We start from the raw sequence: 14,396 nt of genomic DNA on the forward strand, positions 1-14,396 counted from the left end.
AATAATAATAATAATAATAATATTATCATCATCATCATCATCATCATCATCATCATCATCATCATCATCATCATCATCATCATCATCATCATCATCATCATCATCATCATCATCATCCGAAAGATGAACTTCATTATAATCAAATAAAAGGTTTACATCTTACAATAAAATATTAAACAATAGCTTAGGGCCAATACAGTCTCATACAAAGGAATAACCCTCTTTAAACACAAACTTTGCCATTAAGTGAGCAGCACGATTGCCCTCTCTAGACACAAAGTTAAACGTCATCGACCTCAAACTTCGCGCTAGAGTCTCAATGTCACCAAGGATGCATTCAAGGCTGTAATCATGAGTCAATTCCTTTCTAATCATTTGAATACCTTTGCATCCGATTCAATAATCACGTTGTCAACTCCATGCTCAATGCAAAACTGCAAAGCTTCCCGAATTGCTGCAGCTTCATGCCCATTATTTAAGTAGATCCAAAATTGCTAATCTAGCATAGTTTAATAATTTCTTTACGTTGCCAGTTAGTACTACGGTCTAATAGTATTCCTTTTTACTTATAAGTAAAAGGTAATAGGTTCGATTCTCACTAAAAGCGTTTGTTAAAAAAATCATTTCTCTACGCTACCATGGAATCTGGTACCTGCGTTGTACATGATTTTTTAAAATGTTTGCTTAAACTCTTTTACACGAGGATCAAAATTCATAGATTAAGGTACAAAAGATGGGATAATTTGACTTGGTTGTTTTAAAAAGTCAATTAGATCAGTGACTCGTTGGTTAGAATTTCTAGTTACACTTTGCTTTACTTTTTAATTTATGAAGTAATTTGACCAAAATGTCAAAGAAACATCTATAAAGATGCTTACTTTACAAATAATCAATTCACCTTTTCTCCCTTGGAGCCCATCGTCCATTACCCCATATTGCACGTGTGAACTGTAGCATGGCATTTCCGTAGATAGGTCAAAAGTAGAGGGGCAAGCTTTACAACAGAGAGACGCCCATTCAAGACATCCACCTCGCTCTACTCGACTGGTTCCGTTCCGTCCGCCAAGGTTTACCAGCCGACGCACCAAAACCTAAATTACCTTAACCATGGTTGAAAATTAACCGCGGTTAAGTTGTGGACCCACCCCCCCCCCCCCCCCCCCCCCCAAAACATCAAACCCAACATATTTTATAATCCTCAGCCAGTAGCCACAGAAGAAAAAACCAAACAACGCACAAACGAGAGTGAAAAACAAAGCGACGAACAACCAACGACTCCACACAGCCAGAAATGGAGGCGGTTTACGTCGACGAGGAGGAGGTCTGGAAATGTCCAAAACACCCTTCCAAACGCCGCAAAAGCGGAATCTGCCACGTCTGCCTCCGCGAGCGCCTCGTCATTCTCTGCCCCGACTGCGCTAACGTCCGCCCCTGCGGTTGCTGCGCTACGACGTCGTCTTCCTCGTCTTCGTCTTCGTCCTTTCGCTTCCCCGCCGGCGATGGCGTCCGAGTCTCGAAGCTTCTCGAGAGCGAGCCCTCGTTCCGGCGGTCCCGATCGGTAGCGGCCCCATTTCTGCGCTCCACCTCGAAGTTTTTCGGCGGTGCTTTTAGACACACAGACTTTGACTTTGTCAGCGACCGGAGCGAACCCCAAAGCGTCGGACGGACTAAAACACCGTCGTTTTGGTCGTCGGTATTCCGGTCGTCCCGCAGGAGCAAGACAAGCGAGGTTAATAATGGAGAAGACGAGACGACGGCGGAGAAGAAAGTGGAGAGCGAAATTCAAGAGGAGGAAGAAGACGCAGATGCTGCGATGAGGAGGACGATGATGAGGAAATCGAGGTCGGTGGCCGTACCGATGATGTCATCAAAATCCGGTGGCGTCGGAGGTGAGAGACCGCCGGCAAAAGGCAGGGGACGGTATTTCCCGAGCCCGATCAAGGCCTTCCGGCACTCCAAAATTTCAAAGATCTTTTCCGAGCGGTCGCCTGTGTACAGAGGTTAATCATATTATTTTCTTTAGAAAACAAAAATAATTAAATTAGCATTAAAAAAACAATAAATTTTATTACTTTTATTTCTTTCTTTTTTATTTTAATTTATTTTTGCAACGTGAGAATCCATAAGGAATTTTGATCTTGCAATGGTAATAATTAGAATGCAATTTAGGATTATGTATTGCAAAGTTGGCAAATTCAGTGATTGTGATTTGCGTGTTCATTAATTTTATTTCTATTATGCTCTTTCTTTGGATTTGATTGATTTATGATGATATTTATTTTATTTTTACTTTTTACTGTAATAATTGAATTGTTGGAGATAATTGATGAAAAATGTGAAGAGATATACTGACACACCCCGACCGAGGTCAAGACATGCTGGCCATCACGTGAGAGTGACGTAGCCATGTGCACAGTGCAGAAGCGATAAAGATAGCAAATATACGAATAATTAAAAACCACATTAATATAGTGCACTATTAGCAGGGATTGACTTATGTACTGCACATAAGTCGGAACCCCTAAACAGGGTCTGTACGACAAGGTTGGGTGTAATATAATTATGCTCAACTCTATTCTCTCATAATAGCTGGGTGATAAATCGCTAGTCACCTACGAGTCAGAAACATGAATAAAGTCTGTACGACAAGACTGTGCACTTAAATTTGATCCAATATGAGCATATAGTGCGGGAGGTGACGTAAATAAACAGTCCTATAATTCATATCTCTAGCTAATTCACAATCACCCTAGGTGCAGCTTTATGAGCTCAACATTACTTAATCACATATCACATATCACATATCACATCATCGATGACTCACACAGCCAAACATAGCTTACATGAACTTACCTGTGCCTCCACAGCACCACATTCATATATATATGCAACCATGCAATGCATATTCAAAATATAGAAGCATTGGCATATTATTTCTAAGCATACTTTTCTTAAAAAATGCATTTCTGGGAAATATATCAAGTGTATAAGTATATACTGAAAACAAAAGCCCACTCACTGGTATGTTGAAAGGACTCACTGGTATGTTGAAAGGTCGTAGCCCCCGAGTCGCCCGTGGATACGCTCGTCCTCGAGATAAGTCTCACCTATATACGAATTAACTATAAAAACGTTATTTTAAAGCACATATACAAAACTAGCTAATAACTTATCATACATTGCTCAATTTTGGTATTTAAATCTACCAACGTGATTTACACAACCTCACGAGTATTGTGATATTTTTAGATAAATTTTTAGGTGGCTCATGCGCCCCCACGCTCCGGGGAGGGCACGGCCTCACGCGCGGCCCACGCCCATCGTCTTCAACCTCCAGACACCGGAACTGTGTCACCGGCGACGGATTCTGGGCAAACCTGTAACTGTCCATTTCTCACTCGTTTTTGCACCATTTTCACATATTTTATACCAAAATGAAGCTCTTAACTTGTAGAACACGATCATACTAATTTAAAGTTCTAAAAGTCACGGAATCTCACCGGAGAATTCCAAGAAAACCGGCCGAACTTCGTCCACACGATCCCGACGTCCAAAACTTTCAAACGAAACACTCCGAGCTTCCTTGGGACCTCACTAAGCTTCCTACAAGCTTGGATTGTCCTAAAACATAACCATTTAAAAGTTTGTGAATAGTGCTCAACTCTGAGCTTGAATTTTTAACGTGATATCGAACGAGTTCTTATCTGAAATGGGTACCTTTAAACTTGTATGGTCCTCACGATATGGAAATTATTCAAAAATTGAGGGGCGGTCGTGGCGAACGATTAGGGTACTTGACTTCTTGGTGGGTGGGTTGGCGTATGTGGGGTTGTATTTTTTTGACAACTTCCAGTCTCGCAAGTCTTTAAACGCAATTGGAACAGTCAAACTCGGAGTAGTTTAGTCCACGTGGCACGTGGATGTTGGAGAATAAAAATCAATACGTGAATCCAAGGAAATTCTTTAAAAATAAAACTCTTATAGACTCTTTGCCTCTCCTTATTTTTCATGCAAAAGAATATCTATCTTTGCACAGGTGTGTACTTTGGTTCCAAAACTACCTTAGTCTACTTTTGTCGTTGCTATTTTTAGTTTTCGTCGATATTTTCAGTTTAGCAAAACGTTTTTTAGTAAAGCGACTCCATTAGCAACTTAAATAGATAGCTGTTAGGGGAAAACGATTTCATTAATGACTTAAATAGATATTTGTTAGGAAAAAAACAATCATTGCTAATATAACTTACACCACCGTATATGAATATATTTTTTTTAATAAAGCGTTATCTGCAATTCAGCAAAACTTATAATTTAAATAATTAAATAGTTAGGGAAATGATTAATTTTGGAAGTCCGTGGGGCCGATATTTGTAGGTGTAGATGTTATGTATGTGACTAATGTCATTTCCGAATTCCGAGTGCCGGTTAATTCAGTGGTTAGGGGTACATTATGCTTTATGAGGGTGGAAGTGTGAGGCTGACCTTCATTTGAGGGCCATTTAGACCATACAGAATCTGAAAAGGCCAAACTCCCAATCCTGTCGGATATTGTGACAGCCTGTTCCGAGATTTTCATCGGGAAATGTGAAATGACAGAATTACCCTCGGACGTTATTTGGGGTGTGAGTTATGTTTGGTTTAATTTTGGGATTTTTGGAATCCAATTAGAACTAAGATTCTTCTTAGTTTTGGTTGGTGGCTGTTTGGACCACACAAATCCCTATCTCTCTCTCTCTCTCTCTCTCCTATCCTGTACCTCTCTCTTTCGCAGGACTCTCTCTCTCTCTTCCCTCACCTACGGACCACACCCAAAGACCCTTAAATTTTCACAGATCGAAGGTGTTGAAGGTACCATTGGATTCCTCGTGGTGAGGCGAGTCCAGGGGTATCATTTTCAGGTAAGAAACCTTTCGATTTCACGTCGAAATATCAAACTTCGAATTGAGCACTGTTCACGGACTTTGTAATGGTTGGTTTTTAGGACAATCCAAGCTTACAGTGAGCTCTAGGAGGTTTCCACGAAGCTCGGGGACATTCGTTTGGAAATTTTGGACGTCGGGAAGCCCTAGTTCGAAGGTGGCTGATTTTGGTGAAATTATCCCGACGAGTTTTCGAAGGATTTGGAAGTTTTAAAAGGTATAGCCTTCTTCCTCTCGAAATTTGTGAAGTTTTGGTAAAAATTTCTTGGAAAACGGTGTAGAAATGAGTGAAAAATCGGCATTTATAGGTTTGCCCAGTTTCCGGCGCCGGCGAGATTTTCCAGCGTCTGGAGGTAGGGGATGACGCGCGTGGCACCGTGCCCTTCCCGGCGCGTGGGGGCGCGTGCGACGATGAAAAATTATTTTAAAAATATCTCGACGTCCATGACGTCAAGTAGGTCACTGTGGCATATTCATATACCCAAATTGAGCAATGTATGAGAAGTTATTAGCTAGTTTTGCCTATGTGTTTTAAAATAACGTTTTTATAGTTTATTCGCACATAGGTGAGACTTATCCCGAGGACGAGCGTATCCACGGGCAAATCGTGGGCTACGACCCTTCAACTTATCAGTGAGTGGCCTTTTGTTTTTAGTATATAATTATATACTTGATATAATTCCCAGAAATGTGTTTTAAATGAAAATATGCTTTGAAATAATATGCCAAATGCCATTATATTTTGAATATCCATTTCATAGTTGCTTATATATATATAATTGTGGTGCTGTGGAGGCACAGGTAAGTACAGGTAAGTTATGTTTAGTATATGTGAACTACGAACGGCTTGATCCCTGTTTAGGGTACGTAGGCAGCCTAACAAAATGTTAGGTGCAGCCATACAATATATGACATGAAATAATTGAGATATAAGTTTATTTGAAGAATTGAGTAGCGTGATGAACATGTTTGGTTGGATATATGAGATGTGACTAAGAAATGATGAGCTCATAAACCTGCACCTCGGGTGATTGCGATTTAGCCAGAGAGAGTTGGCACAGGCCTGTATATTATGTCACCTCCCGCACCATATGCTCATATTGGATCCAATTTAGGTGCACAATCTTGTCGTACATACCACTATAGGTGGTTCCGACTCGTAGGTGACTAACGTATTATCACACAACTAGTATTGAGAAAGTAGAATTGAGCATAATTGTATCTCACCCAACCTTGTCGTAAGACCCTTTTTAGTGGTTCCGACTTATGTGCAGTATATTGCCGTATAGGTCATAGTAGTGACTCCGGCTAGATTGAGTTTGAGCTATGAATTCAGTCGTACAGACTACTCAGGAGTTCCGGCTAGCATGTCATACTTCTATGAAATCATTATTACCTGGATTGTTACTTATTATATTTTGGCATGGCATACATATCAAAATAATTATGTGAAGCATGAATTGAATGGTTATGATGTCAGATATTTATATATGTGTATATGCTTATATCTTGATTCTAGGAAAATAATACATGTTTTACAGCGAGGGGTTAGATATGTTGATAAATGAAATGATTTTGTAAAACATTTGTTTTTGCCCACTCACGTTTGCTGTTTTGCGCCTCTCCAGGTTTTAAGTAAGATTGCTGTTGGTGGCTAGATAGGACGTTGGCAGTTCTGACTTATCCTTATAATAGTAGGACATTCCTGGTATTGTATAACTAGTACTTATCCTACTGGACTGCACCTAGACTTTATGCTCTGATTAGGAGTATTACTGTTGTACTTAACTCCTACCACTTTCTGTTTCGAAGTGCACACTAGTAATATGGTTTTTTAATTATTCGTATGTTTGCTATATTTATCGCTTCCACATTGTGCACATGGCTACGTCACTCTCACGTGATGGCCAGCATGCCTTGACATCGGTCAGGGTGTGTCAGATATAACTGATAAGAATATATTTAATATAAATATATTCATGTCGGTTATATTCTACAGGAATTCTAGGCCAAAATTCAAATGCAACCAGTTAGCCGTTATTTTTTAATTTTTTTTATAGTTTCAATTTATATGTTTTTTTTTAACAAATTTTTTTTCCTATAACTTCATTTTTTAAATTCTTTTTTTTCGTCTATAACTTCCTATAACTTCTATTTCACAACATTTGTTTCATATTTTTTTTAAATTCTATTTTTTTCCTATAACTTCTATTTTACAAAATTTGTTTCATATTTTTTTTAAATTCTATTTTTTTTCCTATAACTTCCTAAGCCATTATACAACATTAAATTAAATTAAGTACTATGAAACAACATTAAACAATATGAAACAACATTAAATAACATTAACCAACGTAAACATTATACAACATAAAAAAACATTTAACAACATGAAACTTAAACAAAATTTTTAAAAACGTTTAACAACATAAAACTTAAACGCCTACTCCATACTTCCTTTGGACCAAAGATGTGCAACAAGATCCTATTGTAGGTACTTGTTTGTGGCACGGGAACGTATCATCTATAGCGCCTTATGTACTCATTTATAGAGGTACTACCAGTTCTTGGATTGAAAGGCAAATTAGGTCCATCATATATTTTTGCACGAGCCCTTCTTGACTTATTTGGATCCTCTTGGTTGTCATCGGACTCTCCATCAAATTTAAGTTTTCGTAGTTTTTAAATTTAATTTGTAGTTTTTAAATTGAAGTTGTAGTTTTTAAACATAAGTTTGTAGTTTTTAAATTTAAGTTGTTGTAGTTTTTAAATTTAAATAATAAATTATGTTTGACCCTATGACCATTTGGCCCTCGATTGGAGATGGTTTTTTGTGGCATGGCTAAAACGAGCTCTATGGCCATTTGGCACTCGGTTGAAGATGGAGGTAAATATAGCCCTGTATTGTTCATTAAAATATTAATATCTTGGAGGGCCAGAGGGTTAAAACGAACCTTATGGCCCTCGTTCGGTTAGAGATGGCCTTAGAATCCTACATCTTTGATTATTTTTATAGGGTTAAACTAGCCAAATGATTGTTTAACATTTTGACTTCGTATGTAAATGTTTTTATTCGAGTTTAATAATATCTATATTTTGATGCGTAAGGAAGATTTCACATCTATTTTTATTTTCCTAATTTATTCTTTTTCTTTAGGTAATAAATTAAGCATAAATAGAATGTTTCCCAAAAAAAATGGTGGCTTCCCATATTTTATTCTGGATTTTCCATCCATATAAATCAATTCTTAGCTTTTTGTTTATGATTTTTTAGTCAGGATTTATTTTTTTATTAAAGTCAACTCTAAGTTGATTTACTTAATTATTTGTCAAATGAAACTAATCCCACTAATTTATTAAATCATGTCGCTTTAGGATCAATTCTCATGAATGTATAATCTTAAAACAAATAAGAATAAAATTAAATATGGACCGGTTTGAGTAAATCTAATTACTCAATAAAGAACTTGGAGTGGGTCAAAGACGAACTTCCAAGAGCCGGTTTGAACTTTGAAGTGGTCAATCTTGACCTCTGGACTCTTAGATGATCTGTATAAGTAGCTGTTGACCCTAAAAACTACCAAGCCTATGTGGCGCACAGGCCGAGTAACTAGTGAGCTAATTACGTCCTTCAGTTGATGCGGGGCGTGCCAACTTGTCGGCCGAGGAGTAAAATGTGTTGATGTTGCGTTGAGCGTGAGGTTGACTTCTCGATCCTGCGACTGCGGCCAAGGAAGGAACACGTCTCGACCTTTGGGTGCTAGAGCCTGAAGACAAGGCTACTAATTTTGCGAAGTTCATAAATCATCGGTGCTGGATTCGGTCACAGTCATAAATCATCAGATACTCAAAACAGATATATGTTTTGATGGTAAATGTGGTTCGGCCATCAGAATGCAGAACTCTAAAGCTTACTTATGAGTATCCAATCATAAAACAACTCGACGTAAAATGTGTTGAGCCCTAGTAAACTATAACACCTCACCTCGCTGAAAAGGCTAATGAGATGACCTCTGCCAATAAAGACCTGAAAGTCTTTCTCGACCGAGACTTAGATAGATAACCAATCGGCCTCGACGCAGTGCTATTTATCCAAACTGAAGGTGTTCCACGGTCGGCTAGTTCTATGGCGATAGTGTTGTTTATCCAAACTGAAGGTATCACTGGTTGCCTTCACAGTGCTGTTTATCCAAACTGAAGATATGTTGGCAGAAAAAGAAACTAAAAATCTTAAGGTTGTTGAGAGAGTTTGCACAAGGCAATTTGTGTGTTGAATTGGAGGGGGCGTGAATAATACACTTCTCCCTCTATTTATAGTAGCAAACCTGCTTCTGATCAAATCAAAACTATACTCGGATCAAGACTCCTTACCCCGATCCAATCTTATCTCAGCCAGTCCTACTCCTATTAGGACTTTGAACTTAACCCTTTATCAGGCCGTATTCATTCCCAAGTTTCAGCATCCTCATCCTGTCGAGACTCCTTATTGTATCAGGATTCAACTACCCCATCCTGATAGGACATGGCTGACCCCTGAGCAAAGCTTCCGGGCCAAGAACAATTCTAAACTCAGCCTTAACCATTATTTTAAGCCCAAACATTGCCCCTCACTTTTGAAGCTGTCGACCTACATTCCTTGGTTTGAGCCTCAGCCTTGAAGAAGCGAAACCGACCTAAAACGAACATTGAATCCTTTCAAGAAATACCACCATGCGTATTTATGAGACATAATCTCACGATCTCGATTCTCCCAACCATCCTGCCACGTGTTGGTCCCTTGGTTAACCTAGCAACCTTTAATCATAACCCTCGAAAACGTGCGATAGCTGAAACATCTCTTTTACATTAAATTTACCGCAACACGCAATCGTGTAACCTCAAACCACGAAAACCTCGATCTTTTCACTTAGATTCTCCGAATATACACAATGATTAGCAACTTTCCTGCTCGATTCTATCCCCAATTTTGAAAATCAAACATTTAACCTTCCTTCCAAAATGCTTATAAATACCTGAATCCTTTCCATTTGTACTTTACGCTTTCCAAAACCCTTGAAACTTTCTTGCCATTTTGCTTTCAAAATCCCAGAAAACCCCAAGCTCTTAACTCAGATATCCTCGAGTCTTCATCAATGGCTGCCTTCATCTCCAACTTTCCGGCGAATGCAACAAGTGCAAGGACTTCATCGACCGGAGCGCCATCAAGACTCTACACTTCGAGAATGATTTAAGCGCCACTTATCAAATCCTGGGACCACTTTTCAAGAATGCAGTGCCATCGTCCATCACCAACCTCCTCAAAGACCACTGCCTGACACCCTTGCTGTAAGGGTTTGATTGGTCAAAGTGGTGCCTGACGAAGCCCCAAGGAGTCGGGCCTTCGACCAACATGACCTGGGCGGCCTGGGTTGAACGGATGGAAAGATTCTTCGGCAAAGAATGGGAGGCCCTTGGCATCCTCGACGCCATTAAACTTTCAACCATGGAGATTGCCATGGATAAAGAACTTCTTATGGCAGCTTTAAGTTTTTGGTGCTCGGCCACTAACACCATGATCTTTCCCTTCGACCCTATCACCCCCACCATCCTCGACATCTCAACTATCCTTGGGACTTCTTCCTCTGGAATCCCAGTAGATGCCACTCTTTTTGGGTGCCTGTCGAATCTCGACCTTTAAGCATTATTCGACGAACGGGCCGTTGAGACGCTGAGCCAAGAAGGTCAAGATCCTTTAAATTAAGAAGTTCATAAGTTGCACAAGAACTTCTTCAACTACAAGACCCTCATCTTCTATTTTGCTAGTCGAGGAGAGGTGAGTCTGCAGAAGGGAGAGGACAAAGCCTTCCTATTTTACTGGTACAACAAGTTTATCTGTTGTACCAAGTCAAATATGTGCTTGGTCGAAAATATGCCGGTGGCTGAATCCCTGGCTAGTGGTCACTCTCTGGCACTCAGTCTAGCTATCCTCGCCAACCTCCTGCACTGTCTGGTCGAAACGACCATTAACAAGATCGACCCACACCAGAACATACCTCTTTGGGTATTCTAACTCTGGATGCAGGTCTATTTTTCCACACTTTGGCCAAAGATCCCCAACTTTCAGTTTATTGCAGCGCTCAGCCTTCAGTTGGCCTCTCAATCGGTGCCTCATCACCAGCCGAAGAAGTCTTCAAATACATCTTCGGCCTAGATGTCCTTTTCAGATGATGAATTTTTGATATGTCGTTGTCAAGAGTACCATTTTTCCATCAGGCTTCCAACATCAATATGGAGTGAAAGTGAAGATGCTAGTCTTCGTCAAAACTGGGGGTCGTTCGTGATAACACGCGACCTTCCTCTTGGCTGCGACGATCGCAGAGTGAGCTAGAATGTCTACCATCCCGACTTTGCTGCCCGACAGCTCGGTTACCTCCAAGGTTTCCCGGTGCCTCTACTTACTTCCCGCTCCCTCCTAAGCCGATGACGCCTATCTGGTTCCTCAGAGAGGGAGTGCAGAGATACTGAGAAATAGTTTCTAGAACGGTGTAAAAAATTTCATCTCCGACCAACTATTCTTGAATCTCTCGGCACTGACACCTTCGACGACTGGTGGGAGGGATACACTCACGACTGTTTTGGCGCTTCGGTCGAAGACATGATAAACAAAAATTTTGGCGACCGACCTGAAAAAACTCCTACCCCTAAATCCAAAGAGACGACCCAAGGTATATGGCTATTTCTACGTTTATTCTTCAAACACTTACTCAATTTTACTAATTTGATTTCACTTTCTCAGGCGGTCGAGTACTGAAGTAAGAAGATGTGATTGTCGCGGCTGCGGCCAGGAAAGTTGCCCCCTTCCTCTAAGAAAACTAAAACTCCCATGTAAACTTTGCCGAGCAAATGGCCTTGCTAGGAAACTGAGACGGTAGGTGAAGCTCTTTGTCCCATAAAATGCGTCAAGAAATTGGTGAAGAAAGGAGAACGGGAGATTCACGTTATCTTCAGCCAGACCACGGGAGCGACTACTCTTAGTGCCTCTTTTTCTGCTTCTGTTGTCCAGGCCTTGACGGAGAAGCAGCCAACTATAACTAGCTCAGCACCCCAAATTCAACCCATCCCTGATGTTCCTAAGGCTGTGGTCGAATGAGTTGCTGCATCGCTGGTCGAAAAGCCTGCAGCTCCGGGGCCAACCATTGCACCTGTCTTGGAGGAGGTAACCCTTTTGGTCGGGAAAAATCTCCTCAAAAATCCAAAACAATCAGCGATCATCCTGGAAAAGGTGTGATTATGTTATTGGTAACTCCCTTCTCTCATTAAATTCAAAAGTATTAACAGCTTTTTATTTCAGGATGACGAGAACGACAAGATTCCGTTGGCGAGTCACCCTCGACTAACCAAACCTCCTTCCATTGAGCCTCCCTCTGTGGTTGAGGCGACTGACCAGGTCGATTCTCCTAAAGCCGATCGTGGAAAAAGTCCTCGGCATTCCCCCTCAAAAAGCGACTTCGGCTTTTGTAAGACTCGATTACTTTCTTTTGTTAACTTTGCTATAACGAGTCTGAACCGAGAAAAATATTACATGTCAAGTGCCTAATTATTCATTTCACCGAAAATTTTATGCCCCGAAGGGTGTTATCTATATTTCCTGGTCACCTTAGTGGCCGTCGAACGTGGATAACCTTCATCTACCGCGTGAATTGAAAAGCAGTCTAAAACACTAGGCTCGGTCATTAAGCTCTCTAGGTTCGAGCAATGAACCAGGAGACATGGCCTAAGTCTTCTCTCGGCAAGTATAAAGCAAATTCTCTCTGCTATATTCTTTTACGATTTTCCTTTTGCCTAAATTCTTTTCATGTGTAGCCTTCATGGGAAGTCGAATTTGATGCTCTTCTTTCGAATACTTCAAGAGCGATTGGCCTTTCGGAAGCTACAACCAAGCCCTCCGTATCAACGGCCGAATCAAATGCTCTTGTTAGGCTGCAGAAACTCTTGTCTCTCTCAACTTCACAAGTTCTCGAACGCTAGGGCCTCGACTCAGTGGGTGCATGTCTAAACGATCTCGCAGCTGATGGTCAATTGAGCACTGAAGCTATCACTATAATGTCTTCTATCCTGGAATGAACTTGAGAATATTTCGGTATTTTCAAGAAAGCTCTCCAGGCCGAAGACTACTTGAAAGTTGCAACGGTCGTTCGAGAAGCTATTCGTCCAAAGGTCAAAGTTTTGAAGGTGAAAAAAGAAAAATTGGCCGACCTTGACCATCAAATTGCCGAACTCCAAAATCGAAGGTCGGCAATTGCTTCTGAGCTTGCAAAGGATTTTGAGTTGAGCAGCAAATCTTGCTTAACCGAATACATGGCTTGTGTGAAGCGGGTCGAACTCCTGAAGATGGATAAGAGGAATCGGCAAGCTGAGGTCCCTATAGGAGAGGTGAGGTGGTTAGAGTTCAAGGCCGTTCTTGAATCTCTCATTTCTTCATCACCCTAGAATTATTTAGTTGTAAACCGATCGACCAACTTTATTTGTACACCTTTTTGCAAACTTAATGAAATGAACTTTTATTCCCGCATTTCCCATTTGACTGGATAATATTTCTTTAAAAACTTCCCATTGATTGGCAACTTGTGAATTACACCAGTTCGATCCCTAAGATGGTATGCTCCCTTGCCAAGAACTTGATGAATAACAAATGGCCCTTCCCAATTCAGCGACCACTTGCCGAACCTGGGGTCTTTAATTCCTACGGGTAATACGGTTTATCAAACCAACTCCCCATCACCGAACGTTTTTTGTTTGACTCGTTGATTATAAGCTCGCTCGACGATCTTCTTTTGTGCCACTAATAAGTTATAAGCATAAAGCTGAGCTTCTTCTAAATCTTCTAACTCTTGTCTCATGGCCCGACTGTACTCTGCACTGAACAAACTACTTTGTTCGATTACTCGCAACGAGTTTATACTTAGCTCAACCGGCAACAATGCGTCGTGTCCATAAGTCAACGTGTATGGAGTCATTCCAGTGGTTGACCAGAGAGAAGTTTGATAGGCCCATAATGCTTCGTTTAGCTTTAGATGCCACATACCAGGCCTCCATCTCACCATTTTTTCAAGAATACCAATCAAAACTTTATTACTTGCTTCGGTCTACCCGTTTGCCTGTGGGTAATATGGCGTAGATTGCTCAAATCAAATTTGCAAATTCACCGTATACCCCTTAATCCTGTCGAATGTGAAGATCGTACCATTATCTGTTATGATTGTTTCTGGTATGCCGAATCTAGTCATGATATTTTGTTCTATGAAATTACAAATTCTTTAGACGTTAACTCGGCATATGATTTCGCTTCAACCCATTTGGTGAAGTAGTCTATCGCGACAAGTATCCATGCATGCTTTGCAGACTCGAAAGATGGCGTAATTTTACCGATTACATCCATGGCCTACCCTCTGAACGACCATGGTTTACTGATCGAATGTAATGATTCGGCCGGGACCCTCT

At 40.6% G+C, this 14,396-nt stretch overlaps 1 protein-coding gene and 1 long non-coding RNA gene across 2 annotated transcripts; both read left to right on the plus strand.

Annotated features, from left to right (window-relative positions):
• The first annotated feature begins 1,190 nt into the window (after positions 1 to 1,190).
• Positions 1,191 to 2,243, plus strand: LOC126606524 (uncharacterized). Its single transcript, XM_050273908.1, has one exon. It carries the CDS (start codon positions 1,292 to 1,294, stop codon positions 2,003 to 2,005), a length of 714 nt encoding a protein of 237 aa, XP_050129865.1. The 5' UTR covers positions 1,191 to 1,291; the 3' UTR covers positions 2,006 to 2,243.
• Positions 2,244 to 4,432: 2,189 nt separating this feature from the next.
• On the plus strand, positions 4,433 to 6,757 carry LOC126608645 (uncharacterized). The gene is made up of 4 exons (XR_007617932.1): positions 4,433 to 4,895; positions 4,979 to 5,133; positions 5,483 to 5,549; positions 6,545 to 6,757. It is a non-coding gene; the product is annotated as an uncharacterized LOC126608645 (long non-coding RNA).
• The last annotated feature ends 7,639 nt before the right edge of the window (positions 6,758 to 14,396 follow it).

Source organism: Malus sylvestris, chromosome 16, assembly GCF_916048215.2.
Source record: "Malus sylvestris chromosome 16, drMalSylv7.2, whole genome shotgun sequence".
Taxonomy (NCBI): Eukaryota; Viridiplantae; Streptophyta; class Magnoliopsida; order Rosales; family Rosaceae; genus Malus; species Malus sylvestris.

Excerpts from the sequence above, each read along its gene's own strand:
- LOC126606524 (XM_050273908.1), top strand. The coding sequence starts at position 1,292 with ATGGAGGCGGTTTACGTCGACGAGGAGGAGGTCTGGAAATGTCCAAAA.